This window comes from Miscanthus floridulus, chromosome 17 (genome assembly GCF_019320115.1).
Source record: "Miscanthus floridulus cultivar M001 chromosome 17, ASM1932011v1, whole genome shotgun sequence".
Classification (NCBI taxonomy): Eukaryota; Viridiplantae; Streptophyta; class Magnoliopsida; order Poales; family Poaceae; genus Miscanthus; species Miscanthus floridulus.
Genome location: NC_089596.1, coordinates 105,732,921 through 105,751,446, shown reverse-complemented (window position 1 = coordinate 105,751,446; position 18,526 = coordinate 105,732,921). Strand labels below are relative to the sequence as shown.

The 18,526-nt window shown below is 48.6% G+C and overlaps 1 protein-coding gene across 1 annotated transcript; it reads right to left on the bottom strand.

The window, feature by feature from the left end:
* Nucleotides 1-16,071: 16,071 nt before the first annotated feature.
* On the bottom strand, nt 16,072-18,189 carry LOC136516143 (S-type anion channel SLAH2-like). Its single transcript, XM_066509523.1, has 3 exons — nt 18,106-18,189; nt 16,602-18,032; nt 16,072-16,504 (listed from the first exon to the last, which is right to left on the bottom strand). The coding sequence occupies exons 1-3, from the start codon at nt 18,187-18,189 to the stop codon at nt 16,079-16,081; spliced, it is 1,941 nt and encodes a 646-aa protein (XP_066365620.1). The 3' UTR covers nt 16,072-16,078.
* Between the last annotated feature and the right edge of the window lie 337 nt (nt 18,190-18,526).

Here is an 18,526-nt window from a genome sequence, read left to right as displayed (position 1 = left end):
TTGCCCTGTCTACCACTGAAGCAGAATACATGGCTATTGCTGAAGCATATAAAGAATTAGTTTGGTTGAAAGGTTTATTTGCTGAGCTTTGTGGAGATGATTCTTGCATTAATTTATTTTGTGACAGTCAAAGTGCTATATGTCTCACTAAAGATCAGATGTTCCATGAGAGAACGAAGTACATTGATGTCAAATACCATTATGTTCGCGATGTGGTCGCGCAAGGTAAGCTGAAGGTATGCAAGATAAGCACACATGATAATCCTGCTGATATGTTGACAAAGCCAGTTCCTGTTGCTAAGTTTGAGCTTTGCTCAAGCTTAGTTGGTATAACTGTTTAGTCCAAGAGACTATTTGGCACCGGAAGTATTTCTTTGTTGTTTCAGGGTGAAGGTTCGTTTTATGCTACAAGAAGGAATTTGTCTCAAGGTGGAGTTTGTTGAGCTATGATCCAAATTCAAGTTTGGGCCGAAGCAAAGCGACCCATTAGCGTTAAGAGGGACTACACCATCTATTAGTTCCGTATTGCTAATAGACGAGGGTGTGGGGATTTTTTCTCCCTATATATATGGACCACCTCCCTCATAAGCATAATAGACTTGTATACGAGAAGGCCCCTAGGTTAGGGTATCCCAAGTTGTAAATCTCCGACGTTTGTAACCTCACCCGATATAGTGAAGATTTATTGGTTGGTGCCCGTGATTTTTTCCCTTCATTTATATTGCCTATCGTTTATAACACTTGGCTTTTCGGCACCGCTAGCTCCGGCGAGGGCAACGACACCATGTTCGGCCTCCGGCAGTGCATGAGCTACCTCTCGGGCTCTCCCCCACGGACCGCCAGCTGTGCTACGCCTAGGCGCAGTGCCACGTGAAGCTGCAGCATTGCCTCCCCGCCGACGGCGGCCGTATCTTATTCGAAGCCATATACTGCGAAGTTTCTTGTGCCTACACGGAATCGTCTTCGTTCGCCCCGCTCGACCCTCTCGCGGCGATGTCGTCGCCCCGCCCACTCTGAATCGTCCACACGGACTCTGGACCTCCCTGATATGTGACAAAGGAGGGATCCCGGCCCGCTGCCCCATTCTTCCTCGCCGCAGCCGACGTCGCTGCACTTCGCCGGCCCGTCGTACATTTAGCTTGACCGCATCGGCCAACTTGTCTAGGGATGGCAGCATTGGAAGGCCACTTCTGTTTTTTTATTCACCTCGTCACCAGCACGAGGAGGACGTCCAGCGGCAGCCCCGGTAAACGTACGGAGGGTGTGGCTTCACACTCCTCGAATTCATTCTCGTGCTCTCAACAGCATCGCTGCCGTGCTTCCCCGAGGCCACAACAAAATGGTAAGTTCTTGAAACTATAGGTACACAGTGTACTTAGTTTTTCCTTCATGTCGGTTTTTAGACCCGGCGCAAAGCCAATGCTGACAACTTTCTACTGAGACATCAAAATGCAATCCATCATTAACTCATTATGCTATTTTTCTACTGAATTGGTCTTGACTGTTCCTTTGTAGGCCTCAATGGATTTATAAATAGTTTGGGGGTTCTAATGCAAAAACGTCTATTAACTTTTATTATTTTCTGAAAAGATCAAATTAGTCCAAATAAGCATGGGCAAAAATTTATATCTCCCGTGTAATGAATGGGCATATATCGAATTCAGCGAAAAGAATTGCATCCTTGTCATGGCAATCGCTCAAAGGACGCACATGTATCGCTGCCAATCCTGGCAGCAGGTACCTCTATGCAGTGCAGCCGTGCAGGTGCAGTGAATCTCTGCTGCTGGCTGCTGCACGGATGCCAAAACTGGGCCATGTTTAGTTCGTCCAATTCAGCCCCGCCTAATATACTGTAGTAACATGTAATATTTCGTTTGTATTTGATAATAATTGTCCAAACATTGATTAATTAGGCTCAAAAACGTTCGTTTCGTAAAGTATAACTAAATTGTGCAATTAATTTTTGATTTCGTCAACATTTAGTACTCTATATATGTACCATAAATTTGATGTGACGAAGAATCTTCTTTTTACATAGTGCCAAAGTTTAGATTTTGATAGAACTAAACGGCCCTGGTCCAGTACTCCCGTGTCTACCACGTCGAGTCCGACGGGCCAATAAAACCCAACGGAAGGCACCAATCAAACCAAGGTTGTAATAATAGACCTATTTGTACTGGACTTAACTAGTACATGTGTACAAATAGCCCACATATATAGATTTTATTTGGAGAATAAACATTGAATGGAAAGCTCAATCATCCTAACTTTCAAACGCAAAGTCAAAAGTGCTAAATCCATGTGTAAAACCTCAGGCCAAGTGCAAAGTCAAAAGCGTTCATAGAAAAAGGTTCCAGCTATTTCGAAAAGCGAAGAAGAAGAAGGAGGAGGAGGAGGAAGGAGGAGGAGGAGGAGGAAGGTGAAGAAGAAGAAAGATTTTTCTTACAAAATGTGAGCTTTAGATTGAGGATACCATAACGCATCATTCTTTTTCTTTTTCTTTTTTTGCCGGTCACTTGAAGCCTTAAGGTCCTTGCGGTAGAATTTTTGATGGCTCTGGTTCCGATTTTCTTTGTGCAATATAGTGAGGAATTATTTTTCTCTCTCCTTTTAAAAGAAACTAAAAGATGATTAAGCCATTTTTTTTCTTCATCAGCTCTGGCTCCTCCGCGTACTATATTAGGGAGGTGGAGCCCTTTGGAGCCATACCAATTAGGGCCTAGATTATTTTTGCAAAGGCTAGATGATTTTGTATCATGAAGAAAAATAGTGTTGAGCACAAGCCTTTGTCACCAAGCCCTGCTGTAGCTTGGCATTTTAGGGGCCGTTTGGTAGCGCTCCCGGAACCGCTCCGGGTGCCGCTTCACCTCGTCGCCAACCAAACGGGTCTTCACTGCTCCGCTCCTTCGAAGAAGCCCCGAAAAACACGCTGAGAGGAGGCACAAGAGAGAGAGCCGCAGCTGAAAATACTAGCTGATGATGACATCACTACTTTGTCGCATACAAGCCAAGGAGAGGAGGAGGTCTAGCATGGGCGTCCAATTCATCTTTTTCATGGTGGAAGCCCAGTCTAACTGAAGTTGGAGCCCATCTCGGGTTCCAGGACCAGTCTGCCTTAAACTGGTCACCCAGGACGCATCCGGACTCCGTTTTCGACGATCCACATATGGTTGGAAAGCTAATTTGATAAGAAAACCAATCCAAGTGGTCTCACATCAAAAGACCTTCGGAATCAACGGAAATCGTCGAAACAAGTCAGCATCCAGAATCTGCCAGGGTGCTGCGACACCATCTTTTGGTCCGTTGGACCGTGTATCGTGTTTGGGCCCATTAGGGCGTCTAGGGGGAGTGACGCCCAAGACTCTATAAATAGCAGCCGTTGCTCTACTTAGGGTTTGGGTTTTGTTTAGTTCTTGATTTCCTCGTGAAACAGACGTCGTTTTGCTGCAATTATCGCTGCCCAGGCCGCTTGCTGTGAACCAGGGCCTCAGTTCTTGATCTTGTTCGCCTGTGGCGATTAGTCCTTTCGAATAAAGACTTGAACTCTTTCTCATTATCAAAAGCCTCATATTTATTTGCAATTTCAGATTGCGTTTATCTCGTTCTTGTTTGTGTTCTTGATTCGCTTGCAGGAAAGCCTTCTCGGCGAGGTCAACCGCGTTCGCGTGGTTGATAACCAACGGAGCAGTGGTGTAACGATTGCGGGGGTCCAAATCAGTCTTGGTTCGAAGCCTAGATCGTGAACGTCGAGCCTCCACCAATCAATGCTATCATACCTTTCGGAAGATCGGGCCTAGTCTACATCACTGGCTTCCTCCAGCTCCTCCGTCCAGGCATGTGGGCCCTCCCCAAACTGCCCTTCCTGTAAGAGTGGGTGAGGCGGAGGCAGACTGAGCAGACACGCCGGAGCCCGGGCAAGGTAGAGGCGGTGGAGAAGCCAAGCTGGAGTGCTGCGCGAGGCGTAGGCGACCGGGTAGGTTCGCCGGAGCACGGGGCTAGGCGGTGGTGGGTGGAGGAGACGCGATGGTCGGCAAGGGCGGCATAGAGGTGTGGCAACGGCCTGTGGCCGAGGCGACGCACTTCCACGCCATGTGCGATCCTGCGAGGCCGGGAGCTCGAGGAAGATGAGGATGCGGAGCGGCTGCAGCTGAGAGAGAAGATGAGGACATGATGGGGAGAAGAGATAAGGTGGAGAGAGAATGGAAATAAAGAGAGAAAGGAAAAGGAAAAAAAGAAAAGAGAAAGGGTATTATGGGTATTTCACACATTCTAACAACAAAGAGAAGCTGCTTTGCCAAACGGTGCAAAAATGGTTTCAATTCCATGAATGAAGCTGCTCCACAGGTGAAGCCATATTTGGAGCTGTTTTGGCTCGAGCCGGAGCTCTACCAAACAGGCCCTTAGTCTACCTCTACCCCCAAGCATAATTTTTCGCAACATATGCAAGTTGGGTTTGGTTTTGTAGGCTTCGTCGCGTAGAAGATACATGTGTAGATGAAACCGTGAAGTTAAAGCATTTTGAAATAAATATTTTGCTTTTCTTTAACCTGTGGATCAGCAGTGACGTCACAACCATGAAAAAAGCGCGCGAGGGAGGGGAGCCGCGGTTTCACCAGATTCGAAATCGAGTGAATGACCGCTCAAATGAAATTGGCTAAATCAGTCATGATTCATGAGTACAAAGGTTCACAAGTTATTATCCTATACCATATGTATGTAACAAATATAAGGTGGCAAGACATATAATTCAACAAAAAAAGCAATTGAACTAGTGTCATCCAGCGATTGCATCATGGCAATCGCTCAAAGGACGCACGTTTATCGGTGCTAATCCCGGCAGGCACCTCTACGTGTAGTGCTGGTGCAGTGAATCTCTGCTGCACGGATGCATGGAAAATTCAAGAACTACTACGGCCTTGGCCTGGCTCCCGCGTGCTCTTGCTGTGAAATTTTCGTATTTTGGTCTCTTTTGAAAACAATTTTTAGAAAAATACCAACGTCAAAATATTTTCTGAAAATAGATCATTTTTAGGCGTCTTAGCACATGACGCCGAGATATGAGGCTCGGCGTCGTGTCACTCGACGCCGAGGTATTGCCACGTCACGGACGACTGGGGTCGTCGTCGACACGTTGGCGCGTGGGTCCGAGACGTCGGCGTCGTGTCAGCCCACGCCAAGTACCCAACCTCGGCGCGGTCGGACTGCGCGCCGAGCTCTGGCCCCATCCGGAGCACGGCCCAGGCGGCCCAACAAAGCACGGTGGCCCAGTAGCTCGGCGTTGGGTCACTTAACACCGAGCCTCTAGACCTCGGCGTGACCCGACTCAACGCCGAGGTCTAGACCCTTTAAGCCGAGGCCCCCTTCTTCTTCTTCCCTGCCCTCCTCCATTCCCCCACGGCTCCCAAATCCCCCACGGCCCCCACGAAACTCTAACCTCCAAAATCGACCCCCGGTGCCTGGATCTTGTCTCCCGAAGCTTCCTCGAGGTAATGGTCCCTCCCCTCCTCCATTCTATCCGCGTAGATGTGCTTACATTGTCCCTAATCATTTGGAATCATGGTTGTTTGGTGATTTGGTATATTTGTGTTTGCATTTGCAAAACGTATGGCTTAGGATCATTGAGTGCATTGTTGTTTAACTGTTTTATGTGATGAACATGTTAGGTTAGTTTGGTTTCTAGTTATTTTGGTCATTAGGGTTATTTGTTTATTGTAGGTGTCATTAGGGTTAGTTATTTGTTGGTCATTAGGGTTACTATGTATTTTATTTATTTGTTGGTCATTACATTTCAATTTGTTATGACCAAGACGTTTTGTCAAGGTACTCCTTTTTCCCCTCTTTCAATTCATCCATTTAGATTCGTTTGTTTTTGAACTTGGCATTATAGGTTTGGTTCATGTTCATGTCATTCATGCAATGTATGGTGGTTCAAATGATTGAATGACCCAAATGTATGGTTGTTGGTGTTGTTGTTGTTGTTGTATATGTTATGGTTTATAATCATTGAGTTAAATTTTGTGTTTGTTGGGATTCAAATTTGTTTAGGGTTTGTAATGAAAAGCTTATTTGGGAGGTATGGTGATGTAGTGTTAGTACCTTTACATTTGTTGCAAGGTACTTTGGATTGATTTTTTTCTACGTAATGTTAGGATGCCAAGGCGTGGTAAAGCTTGTATTCCAAGGTAATCCCAATGTTTATTCATTATCTGTGCAACAAATAGAAAACCCTAGGTTTAGGTTTGGTTCTCCGTTAATATGACTAAATTCTTTCAATTATAGTTATGGTCGCCAGAGGGTAAATCCCTACGACCTAAAGCCTCTCCCTGAAGGTGTTCCTCGACCAATGTGCTTTTGTGGTGATCGTTGCAAGGTAGACATCTCTGAAGATGAGGAAACATATAGACAGAGGTACTAGATGTGTCCCAATTATGCATGGGAACCTACAAAGCAACAGCGCCGTGCATCGTTTGTGAGGAATTTTTATTGTGTTAATTAATTTTCTTGTGATATTAAGTATTGCTTATTTATTTGTTTTGTAACAATTTATTTTTCTTCCAGACCGTTCCACCACTGTGTGACTTTGAGCAGTGGATTGACACTGAGATCAAGGAGTCGGACAAGCAGCGTCTAGAAGGCCTGAAGGAGTGGGATGCGGAGGTTAAGGAGAGGTTTGAGCAGAGACGCAGACTGAAGGCTATAGAAAAGGAGCATAAGGAAGAGGAGGAAAGGAGGCGTGTTGCTACGTACAGGGCGGAGAGGGAGAAGAAGCTTGAGCGTGTGCGCTGAGCGAAGGCAGCGATGGAGGAGAATCCCGATGCCGAGAGGAAGGGAAAGTGGCCTCGTTGCACTCAGTAGGTATTTGGTTCATTCACGAGCGATGTCATGTAGCCCTGGACTTTTTTTACTATGTTGTAATGCACTCTGCTTTTATTTCAGATGAACTTATTCCCTAGACTTTTTTTATTATGTTGTAATGCACTATGATTTTATTTTAGATAGTCTTATGCCCTGTACTTCGTTAACTATCCTAAGACTGTAGTGGTACTGTTTGTATCACTGAAAAGACTACTTGTGTTGTTGTAGTCACTGAAAGGGCTACAAGTGCTATTGCAGTCACTGAAAGGGCTACAAGTCTATTTGAAAACTCACTGAAAAGCCTAGATTCGTTTACTGTTGTATCCGTATATGCAATGAATTAATATTAGAGTGATGTACTGCATTTAGATGAAGTGACAAAACACAGGTGTAGCCTTTTCAGATGAAATGACCAGTCATGGTTGTAGGCTTTTCAGATGAAGCATGTAGCCTTTGCAGATTCAATAAATGAGTACGCACACATGTTTTTTGTCAAGTAGCATTCATGGTGAACCTGTTTTCATCTCTATATATAGTGCTCCATGTCTTGCTCCACATCCACACAACTTGTTTTCTGGTTTAGTTTTAGCAAATGTCGAGCGGAGGTTCCTCGAGTGGAAAGGGTTTCGACGGAGGGAGAGGAAAGGGGGTGAGGAAGGGACCTCCGATTGTGTGGGAGGGTTCTCTGGGTCCTGATTCTTTTGAAGAACCAATAGAGGAATTTCCTTTGGAGAGGAAGAGTGACTTCACCCGTGAGAGACCTCTTAGATCATACGAGAAGCGCATTGAAGATTGGCCAAAATGCCGCCACAGTTTGGATTGCGTTGTGCAGATGTACAACGACTGTGACGGTGGAGGTCGTCGTTTCTTCAGATGCCCGTGAGGATTTGTATTGCCTTTGAACTCTCTCCTTTTTTAGATGTGCATTTGGTTTCTAGTAGTACTTATTGGTAGATGGGTTTTCAGGATTCAAGCTGTCTAGATAACTGTGGCTTCACTAGATGGGTCAACCCTCCTCCTATCTATCCCCATCAACAGTACATCACATATCTACAGGGATGCATCTTTGACCTAGAGTATGGCCCTGGAAGTGGTAACAGGGACAAGTCGGACGATGACAACAGCAATGATGCAGAGGAGGCACTATGCAATAATCCGTACTGCGAGTGCCCGTACCATAAGAAGGATGGACCTCCTTCTCCACCGCCACCGCCACCACCACCGCCTCCGACAACTGGAGGATACTATGGGGAAGGCGCAACTCAGTTCAATATGTGGGAGCATTATTAGGACCAACATTTGTTAGTCAATCCGAATGTGGAATGCTTGTATGAGTTGTTCTTTTCAATCTCGTAAGGCATGCTAGGTTTAGTTTGCAACATGCCCTTGTTAGTTTTTATGTGAGTGTGTACCCTTTGCAATGTCTGTATCACTTGTTTCTTTCAATCCCCTAAGGCATGCTAGGTTTAGTTTGCGACATGCCATTGTTACTTTTGATGTGAGTGTAATCGTTGTGCCTCCGCTATTTCATAAATTGCAGTTTACCTACCTCTAAGTTTCATGTACTATGGTTGATTCCCAAACTGAAAAAAAGATTTGAGTCTCCCTAAAAATAGGGAATTAAAATCGAACCAACAATCAGTTTTTCCTACAGGAACAAACATACCAACATAAATATAACTTGTCTACTCTTATTAGTATAACTCGTGTTAGTCGAAGAGGAATCGTTGAGAAAGAATTTTCATTTGAATCATGCAAATAGGATCGCAACATATACCAAATGGTTTGGGTTTTGTTGGGCTGAGGCTCGGCGTTGAGTCGGCCCACGCCGACCCTAGGGTTTGGCTCGGCCATGGGTGAGGTGGGCTGAGCCTCGGCGTTGAGTCGTCCCACGCCAACCCTAGGGTTTGGCAATGGCCGTGGCCCGGTTTGGGCCGAACCTCGGCATCAATTTACCCCATGCCAAGCTTGGGCACCTCGGCGCTTCGATGCAAGGGTTTCCAGTATGTACCAGGGGTCGGCGTGAAAGGACTAAACGCTGAGGTTGGGCACCTCGGCGCTTCGGTGAATTGTTTTTTAGTATGTGCCAGGGGTCGGCGTCAAATGACTAAACGCCGAGCCCCTAGGTTCACCAAAATATACAATCTCTTCTTTGATTTGCTTCACTATTTTCCACTACTCTAATCAGCCGACGATGACCTTGTGCCAACAACGGACCTAAGCTCGCTAGCTCCCCGACTCTCCTAAGCCGCTTCGTCCCCTTTGCGTGCTTGCCATGTCACCGTGGATCCAACAGAGGTTGATCGTAACATGGAGGATGGGGATGATGACACCTTCTTCCTTGTGAGTTGCGATGGAGTCCCTTAATAGCTGGAAACATGAAACATGGCGACGTTCCACACATTCACATAACACATGACCACACCGACAGACACATTCATTCAACATCCGTACATACATAAGGTCCAACACATTAAGCATCCAACATAGTCCAACACATTCAACATCCAACATAGTCCATACATATGCTTCATCAATCAACAAACATAGTCCAAACAAAGTACAAGGTCCAATGCATACATAGTCCATGCACAAAATAAAGCATATGAAGTCTTTGGATCTTTTATCGCTCCTTGTAACTTAACGTGGACGGTGAGCGTAACGCTTTCCCCTCCCAAATGGATAGGTACCTGGAGTGTACCTGTCCATTGGTCTGAGCGTCCTATGTGGACGTCTAGAACCGGAGGGGCCTTAAGTTCCTTGGGGTGCATCTCCAAGCTGGGACATGCCAATCTCATCATACTCATGATCATAGTACTCTCCCTATCCTTCATCATCTTCATCATCATAATGACCATGTCCTTGACCACCCTCTGCAGTAGTTGCTGCACCATGTGAAGAAGAAGTCCTACCACCATGTGCACCATGTGAAGATGAAGTCCCTCCAACATGTGCAGTAGAAGGTCCAGCACCAAGCTATTGTGGGACTGCCACATCCGGGAAACGTCTACATCCAAGGCGTGCAGCTACCTTTCGAAGGCGATGCATGGCACGCTGCATTTTGAAAGCACTATTAGTAAGTGGGGTTGGTCGCAAAACTATATAAAGATGTAACATCAACTGAATGAGAGGAGACTACCTGAATGTACTGTCGTAACATGGAGGCCTCATCAGGATCGCCCACAGGAATCATCAATGCCCTTCCTTGGTCGGCCACTGTCCTCATTATCTCCATGCTCTATGCAACAAAAACAATAATTTAAGTCTCCATCATAGTAAAGACCTCAGAGATTGAAATAGTTGTATCACTTACAGCTCTGGCTAACGCAAGGGCGATCTCAACTTGCCTGCCTTCTCAGGTAGCTTGGTCATATGGGTTGTTACCCTCATCCTCGCTCGCAATGTCAGCAATGTCTTGCTCCATCCAAGCGGGCCTCAATTGAAGCCTTGTTCGTTGACCAAACCAAACAAGGTAATCATGGAATGCCTTGTCACGATGGATGGTGTGGATGCCCATGTTGTTCTGCTCCATCAACATCCACTCATCAATGTAGCGCTGGTGCTCCAGCTGCCAGTTGGTGATCTTCTTATTTTTTTGTCTGTTGAACCTGCAAATTTTACACCAAATCGGCAATATGAAGGCCTACTCAATGATTCTTTCATATGAAACGAACAAAATATTGTATGTTACGTACTTGTGGAGCTGCCAACCGGTGGAGAAATCATCGGGCAGAGAAGGCTGCAGCCTACCAAACTACCGTGCTACACGGTGAGGGAGATGGTACTCCACTACATAGAAACAAATAAGGGGGGTCCTCATCATCCAGACATCCTCGTCTACCATGCACAAGGCGCTCAAGTTGAGATCCGTTACTTGCCTCCGCTGATATGGGCTCCATTGAACCTGTACACAACGTCATCATCAACTAGTCGACGCTCAATTTGTGCACATATCCTCAATTAGGGCAAAAGGGTGGGAAACTTATATGCTGTGGCAAAAGGGTGTCCAGCTCGTTGGTGAAGCTGATGTACGCGTGGCGTGACACGTGGTATGTTTCGTGGGCTCGCTCGTAGAGGTGTGCCACGGTAGGGGCGACAACTGCGTCTCCTTGAGGAAACCAAGGTTGTGGGGGATCAAGCTGATGCGGTCTCCCAACTAGAAGCCTCTCCCACATCCAAATCTGCAAAAAAAGAGTGGAAACATGAATGTTACTCACTTTTGTTAAGAAAAAACATTGAATTGTAGTGGAAACTTGTACAACTTTGCTTTATTACCTGCAATAGTGTCATGCACCCTGACATTGTAGTGTGCGCGCCTCCAGGACGGCGGCAAGCCTCGCAAAGCTGATGGTACAAGAAGGCAAGTATAGCCGAGCCCCAACTCATATTGTCGGCATCCTCCCAGTTCAAAAGGCACGGGATGTACATCCAGGACACCGTGTCTCCAGTGCCGTCAGGGAAGAGAACCGTACCTAACATGTGGAGGATGTAGGCCCGACAGTAGTATGTCACGGTCTCAGCGTCTACGTTGGGTGGGCACTCCCGAAACTGCTGACAAAGCCACCTCAAGGACACCCCACTGCTGCGTCGTTTCTTGCCAGCCTCAACTGCCGCTAGGGGCCGTCCCAAGAAGTGCTCAACCCGCTGTTGCCATCCTTCAGACTCCGTGTCTCCTGTCACTAGGAATCCTCGGATTTTGACTCCAAGGATCATGGCAACGTCCTCGAGAGTGACCGTCATCTCCCCGCATGGTAGGTGAAAGCTGTGTGTCTTCGGACGCCACCGATCTATCAATGCCGTCAGCGCTGTTGGGTTGAAAGGTGGCGTGCCTCGACGACAAACACAAGCAACGGTAGCAAGGTTCGCCAGCTTTAGGAGGTGCGTGTACCTCTCGTCGTAGACCATGGTCGTAGAGGCCTCATGTGTCATTGGCCTCAGCACATTCAAAACCTGCAAAAAAAAGACAAGCATAAAAAAGTATTAGTTCATGTCACTTTATAAAGAGCATGGACTATAGAGCAAAACATGAACAATGCAATGTTTTCATACGAATTGTTGAATATACCTCTCCATTCTCGATCCTTCGAGCCCGGTGGTGCTCATCGAACCTTGGATCAAGAAGGGGGAACCGATCCATCCTGCAACATAAGCAATGCCAAACCATTAGTATAAGTTAAAGCATGTGTATGTGGTATGAAGTAACATAAAAATAAAAAAAACAAAAGTAAACCAATGTACCATTACACAAAGCAATTCTAGTAGCTAGCTTGATGGATACCTGTTGTCTAAGTAGTTCAGGACATTTTCTCTTATTGTGGCCCGGCTTATGGCAACCAGAGCAACGACTCTTTTGGGTGTCCTCTACAAAATGTCTCCCAACCTTACTCGTGGTTGATCTACCTTTCGTGGCTCGGTCCATGTCTATCCTGAACCGCTTCCGCCGCCTAGGTCCTCTACTCTTCCAGAGTAAACCAAGATCAGTCATATACTTGGGGCCATCATAAGTAGGCCATTGACTCTCGTCAAGAAATGGCTCGAACTGAGGATTCCAGGTGCTCATTAGGTTCCTCAAAGAGAACTCCGTGGCCATATGGGGAGGGACCTCAGGGTCAACACGTCTAAGGCGATAGGTTGTAATCATGTGGGAGCAAGGCCTATGGTATATGATCGGTTTTCCACACGTACACTTGTTCTCATTGATCACTACTTTATGTTTTCGAGCACCCCGGTCTTCACCACCAATGTTAGTTCCGCCACCCTCTAGAATCTCATATCCATGGTTGATCGGATCGAAACATGAACCCTTCTGTCATTTAGACTTTTTCTTTGAGAAAGCTAGTTCCTGAGATGCTAAAAGTGGCCAAGCTTTGCCTACTGTCCATAGAGACCTCGCATGCTTCTTCCTCGAAATGAACCAAGAATTCAACTTATAGAAGGTGAATGAGGCAATAGCAGTCACAGGTAGACCACGACAACCTCTTAGAAGGCTGTTGAACATCTCTGCCATGTTACTAGTCATGAAGCTCCATCTCCAACCACCCGTGTCATATGCACGTGACCACTTATCCTTCGACGCCATCAACTCGCTCAAGAATTGCCTACCATCAACATTTGTGGCTAACTTTAGGGCATCTAACTTGTCTTTGAATAATTGAACCTCTTGCTGCCTGCAAACCTCCTCAAATAATTTGAAGTTGTCCTTTATGTGATCACGCCTTATAAGATTCTGAGCAAGGTGTCTGGTGCACCACCGGTGATGTATTTGGCCATAACTAGGAATCTCTTGTTCTATGGCATTCAGAATGCCAGCATGCCTATCGGATATCACACAAACATCACGTCCCAGACCAATTACCACTTGTCTTACTAGCCTGAGAAACCAACACCAACTATCCGTGTCCTCCTTCCGAACAATCGCAAAGGCCAATGGCACAAGCTGGTCCTCTGCATCTGTCCCAATACAAATAAGCATTGTGCCTTCAAATTTCCCTATAAGAAAGGTCCCGTCAATTGAGACGACGGGCCTGCAATGCTTGAATGCTTCGATGCTCTGCCCGAATGCCTAAAACGCCCTTCCAAATACCTGGCTACCATTCCTTGTTTCACCCTCCTTAGGTACATACTCGAAGTGCATCCCAGGATTTACAGCCCTCATTGCGTTCAACATTACAGGGAGGCGCTCATAAGCTTCTTCCCAATTTCCAAATATTATTTCCAGTGCACGCTGCTTTGCCCTCCATGCTTTCCCATACTTGACATAGTAATTGTACCATTGGAAGATGATCTCAACCAACGCAGACACCATAATGGTTGGCATATGCTTCACCATGGGGCATAATTGCCTTGCAATGAACCTAGAATTGAGCTACAGATGGTTCTCTTCTGCCTCAGCAGTGGCACAAACATGTAGTTGCTTCACTGAGGCAATCTTCCATTTGCCTGCCTTCGTCTTCCTAGCACATACTCTCCAACCACACTGTTGTTCTTCATAAGCAACAGTGTACCTCTTCTCCTTGAATGAATTGATGACCCTAAAAGGTCAGTTGTGTACAATGGAGTACTCTTGCAACCATGATTTCAACTCATCCGTGGTAGCAAACAATATGCCCTTCCGTATGATGAGGCAACCGCTAACATCAGGCACAGTTGTATCACTTGCTCCACCATCAGCTACTGCCCTATGACCATGGCTAAGGTCCTCGAAATCACCAACTAGTGGATCTCTCCAAGGTAAGACCCTAGACAATATCTCTATTTCCCTTAAATTCAGACGACCAACAGGGCGATCGTCATCAGAGTCTTTGGCTATCTCCTCTACGAAGGACTCATCATCTCCAGCTATCTCCATGTCAAAACGGTTCGTAGCCCTAGCATCACCAAAGTCTTCTTCACTACTAAGATCATCTTCGTCGCTAAGCTCATCCTCAATAGAAAAGTCTCCGCTAGCGTCGTCCAAACCTTCTTCTGCATCAACAATTACATAATCATCATCCTCTTCATCACTATCATGATTGCCCTCACCATCGGCAACCGGATTCTCTTCCTCATCTCCACCGTAGCCTAGTTGTGTGACAAGTATTTCTTCTTCAGGCAAAGGACCATAACCTATGTGAGCGGGGGAAGATGGCCATGCTTCGAAGTTATCATTTCCTAAGCCGGACTCCTTACTTACTACTAAATCCAAAGATCGCACTTCTGAGGCCAATACAACTGCCTTGTAATCATTCCATTCAGTCTCGCTTGTAATTTTTAGCAACCACTTGATCCGAGGACCATTCGATGACCCAACATCTATGACACCTTCAAACTGAACATGCACGTCTCCTTCATTCCAGCTTAACTTAACCTTCACTCGCTCCACTAACTGGGTCAAAGATGGTGTTTCAGAAAAAATCAACAACTTCTCACACATGTCCAGAAATTCCAAACTATCATCTCTTGTTCTAACAATACGGCCTCCATGATGCAACCTCACTAATTTATCCATCTACAGCCATCACACAACATGTAGTGTAACATATGAATATATTTCAATCCAATAAGTAGAAACTAAAATATATCATTTCATCGTTTTTCAACCCCAACAACATAATCATTTCTAGTCATAACAAATTGAAATGTAATGACCAACAAATAAATAAAATACATAGTAACCCTAATGACCAACAAATAACTAACCCTAATGACACCTACAATAAACAAATAACCCTAATGACCAAAATAACTAGAAACCAAACTAACCTAACATGTTCATCACATAAAACAGTTAAACAACAATGCACTCAATCATCCTAAGCCATACATTTTGCAAATGCAAACACAAATATACCAAATCACCAAACAACCATGATTCCACATGATTAGGGACAATGTAAGCACATCTACGCGGATAGAATGGAGGAGGGGAGGGACCATTACCTCGAGGAAGCTTCGGGAGCCGAGATCGTGGCACCGGGGGTCGATTTTGGAGGTTAGGGTTTGCTGGCGGCGCGGGGGAGAAGAGAAAGAGAGGGAGGCCGGCGGTTTCAGAATGAAGGGAGGAAGAAGAAGGGGCCTCGGCGCGGCCTAAAGGGTCCAGACCTCGGCGTTGAGTCGGGTCACGCCGAGGTCTGGAGGCTCGGCGTTAAGTGACCCAACGCCGAGCTGCTGGGCCACCGTGCTTTGTTGGGCCGCCTGGGCCGCGCTCCGGATGGGGCCAGAGCTCGGCGCGCAGTCCGACCACGCCGAGGTTGGGTACTTGGCGTGGGCTGACACGACGCCGACGTCTCGGACCCACGCGCCAACGTGTCGACGACGACCCCGGTCGTCCGTGACGTGGCAATACCTCGGCGTCGAGTGACACGACGCCGAGCCTCATATCTCGGCGTCATGTGCTAAGACGCCTAAAAATGGTCTATTTTCAGAAAATGTTTTGACGTTGGTATTTTTCTAAAAATTGTTTTCAAAAGAGACCAAAATACAAAAATTTCACGCTCTTGCTCATATACTGTAGCGACATTGTAGCCGAAGCAACGGGAGCCAGAAAAAACGAGCTTCTTCGACTTCTATGGTGAAAGAGGAGAGAGAAAAACAGATTCGACAGTGATAGCCAGAGCTGTCCGGAGCCTGACGAAACGGGCCCTACTAGTCTATCCAAAGCCTGTACAGACAAGTAGATCAGATATAAGAATTGTTTGGACATCGATGCATAGTGGCCTACGGGGTTCAAAAAAAAAATGGTGGCCTACGGGTCTGCTCTGCGGCGGCCACGCGCCATGGGCGACAGCGATTCGCTGGCGCTGTTGGTGTCGGAGGAGCCGCTGCCGTGCCTGGAGACGGCGAAGACGAGGTCCTTGACGCCGTCGCCGGAGCCGCGAATGTGCGCGAGGATCTTGCCGAACTTGGCCTTGGGCCGTTGCGTGACGGCGATGGACACGTCGTTGGGGAACAGGTCCTTGCGCACGAACGCGCGGTACACGGTGGTCACCAGCACGCCGGCGACGGTGACGGTCGCCACCCCGGACAGCCCCACGGCCAGCGCCCGGGTGAGCACGTTGGTCACTGCCGACGCGTACACCGCCGTCGCGATGGCCACGCTCGTCATCGGGAACGTGTACGCCCACCACGCCAGCGAGAAGCGGACGCCCCTGAACATGTTGATACGCACCACCTGTATACGTACGTACATACACGGTCAGCACATGCATGTTGTACATATACATCACGTGTGTCAGGAAGAGAAGAGAAGACGATAGATGTACACGTACCAGTGACATGTAGAGGAAGAGGGAGGTGAAGTAGAGGATCTTGGCGGCGTAGTTGAATTCGCCGCAGAGCCTTGCCCAGCCGACGGACGCGACGCTGGGCGCAGCGATGAAGAGGAAGAAGACCGGGTGGAGCTCCTTGGGGAGCTTCGCGTTGGTGGGGAGCCTCTGGTACAGCGTCACGAACAGCACCAAGTAGTGCACCACCCCGACGGCGAAGAAGAAGATGGGCACCTCACGGAGCCCCATCTTGGCCCCCAGCAGCGCGCCGACGAAGTTGCCGACGACGGCGAGGTGGTTGGTCGGGGTGGCCACCTTGGACAGCCGGCGGTCGCCGCCGGACATCCACTGGCCGTAGATCTTGAGGTCGAGGAACAGGATGGGCACCATGAGGATGTACCAGACGACGTGGTTGATGTCCGTCACCGGGTGCGGCATGCCCTTGACGAGGAAGAGGCAGGCGATCCACGGCGCGAAGAAGAAGTTGACGCGGATCGGGTGGTGGAACTCGCGCCGCACCGCCTCGAAGTAGAAGACGACCTTGAGGAGGTAGATGAAGGAGATGAGCGCCATGAGCGACGTGGAGACCCACCAGAGCGCGTTGTTCACGGCGGGGCTCACGTGCAGGAACGCCGTCGACGGCTCCGACTGCAGCGTCTTCCACAGCATGGCCTGGCTGCTCACGCCCAGGCACATCCCGAACGCGTTGATCGGGAACCGGAGCAGGAACGGCCACGTCTCGTCCTGCGGGAGCGCCGACACCTCCGTCGGTCTGAGCGTCTGCAGCTCGGCCCCTTCCAGCGCCGCGAAGTAGCGGTCCGCGGTGGGGACCTCGCCGTCGTCGTCGTCGGTCTCCTCCTCGGAGATTATCTTGTTGGAGCTGGAGTCGGCGGCGGGCTCGATGTCCACGGCCACGCCGCGGAGGTTGGACAGCTGCCGCTCCAGGCGGCCGGATAAGGTCTTGAAGTGGTCGAAGCGGCGGTCCCGCGTGGTGCTGTCGCTGCGCGACACGGTGCGCACCCGCTGCAGCGGCGGGGGTTCTTCCGTCCGGATCGTCAACGCCGGCTGCGAGTGGTACCGCGCCTGGTTCAGCGGCTGCGGCAGCGTCGCCGCCTCCGCGTGCTGGTGCTCCGCCGGCTGTGGCGGCGGCGTCACGCTGCGGACGACGGACGCGCACGCGCCGAGGTGCAGCCCCGACGGCGACGTCGGTACACTGAAGGCGACGGAGTACGGGGTGTCCGTCGACTCCGCCGTCCTGGCGCCAGCAGCAGCCGGCGCGGGGGGAGAAGCGCGGCCACCGTCGACGACGAAGGCGGCGGCCCGCGCCGGTGGCAGCGGGAGCCGGAGCGGCTCCGGCGACGGGCGCGCCCTGCCGGCGACGCCGTCGCCCATCCCCGCCATCTGGACGCTCTGGCTGGTGGCCAGGGCAGCTCGCTCGCTCGTCAGGACCGCTCAGCTTGCGTCGCCGCAGCAGGTGCCGACTACGTACACATCAAGCAGCAGCTGCCTCGTGGAGTGGATGTGCAGCCGAGCTCGCGCTCGGCGCCCGTATATATAAAGAGGTCAGGGCGTCAGGTGTAAGAGGCGGCATGGACATGGAGAGGAATTTCCTGTTGGGGAGGCAGTGTGTGGCTGCGTCTGCGCCTGCGTGCGTGCAAGTGGAGGCCGAGCAGTGCGCCCGCGACGCCGGCGGTCCGTGGCCGCATCCGGAAGGTTACCCGCTTGAGCAGTGACAATTAGCCCTATTTTTCTACCCATGAGAATAGTGTTTTTCTCTCACAATAAATCAGTCCTACGAATCAGTTACAACAGCAATAAGTCTTGCTAGAGTACTCCGTATATGAATCAAATACGTATTACGAATTTATTTATTTGTATATTTATTATCAAAAGGGAAAAAGGCCCCGGATTTTGCTTCCTATTCTACA

Excerpts from the sequence above, each read along its gene's own strand:
- LOC136516143 (XM_066509523.1), bottom strand. The coding sequence starts at position 18,189 with ATGCCGCCTCTTACACCTGACGCCCTGACCTCTTTATATATACGGGCG. Across the intron at positions 18,033-18,105 it reads CTGCACATCCACTCCACGAG|CGAGCTGCCCTGGCCACCAG; the intron begins GCAGCTGCTGCT and ends CTGACGAGCGAG. Across the intron at positions 16,505-16,601 it reads TCTTCCTCTACATGTCACTG|GTGGTGCGTATCAACATGTT; the intron begins GTACGTGTACAT and ends GTACGTATACAG.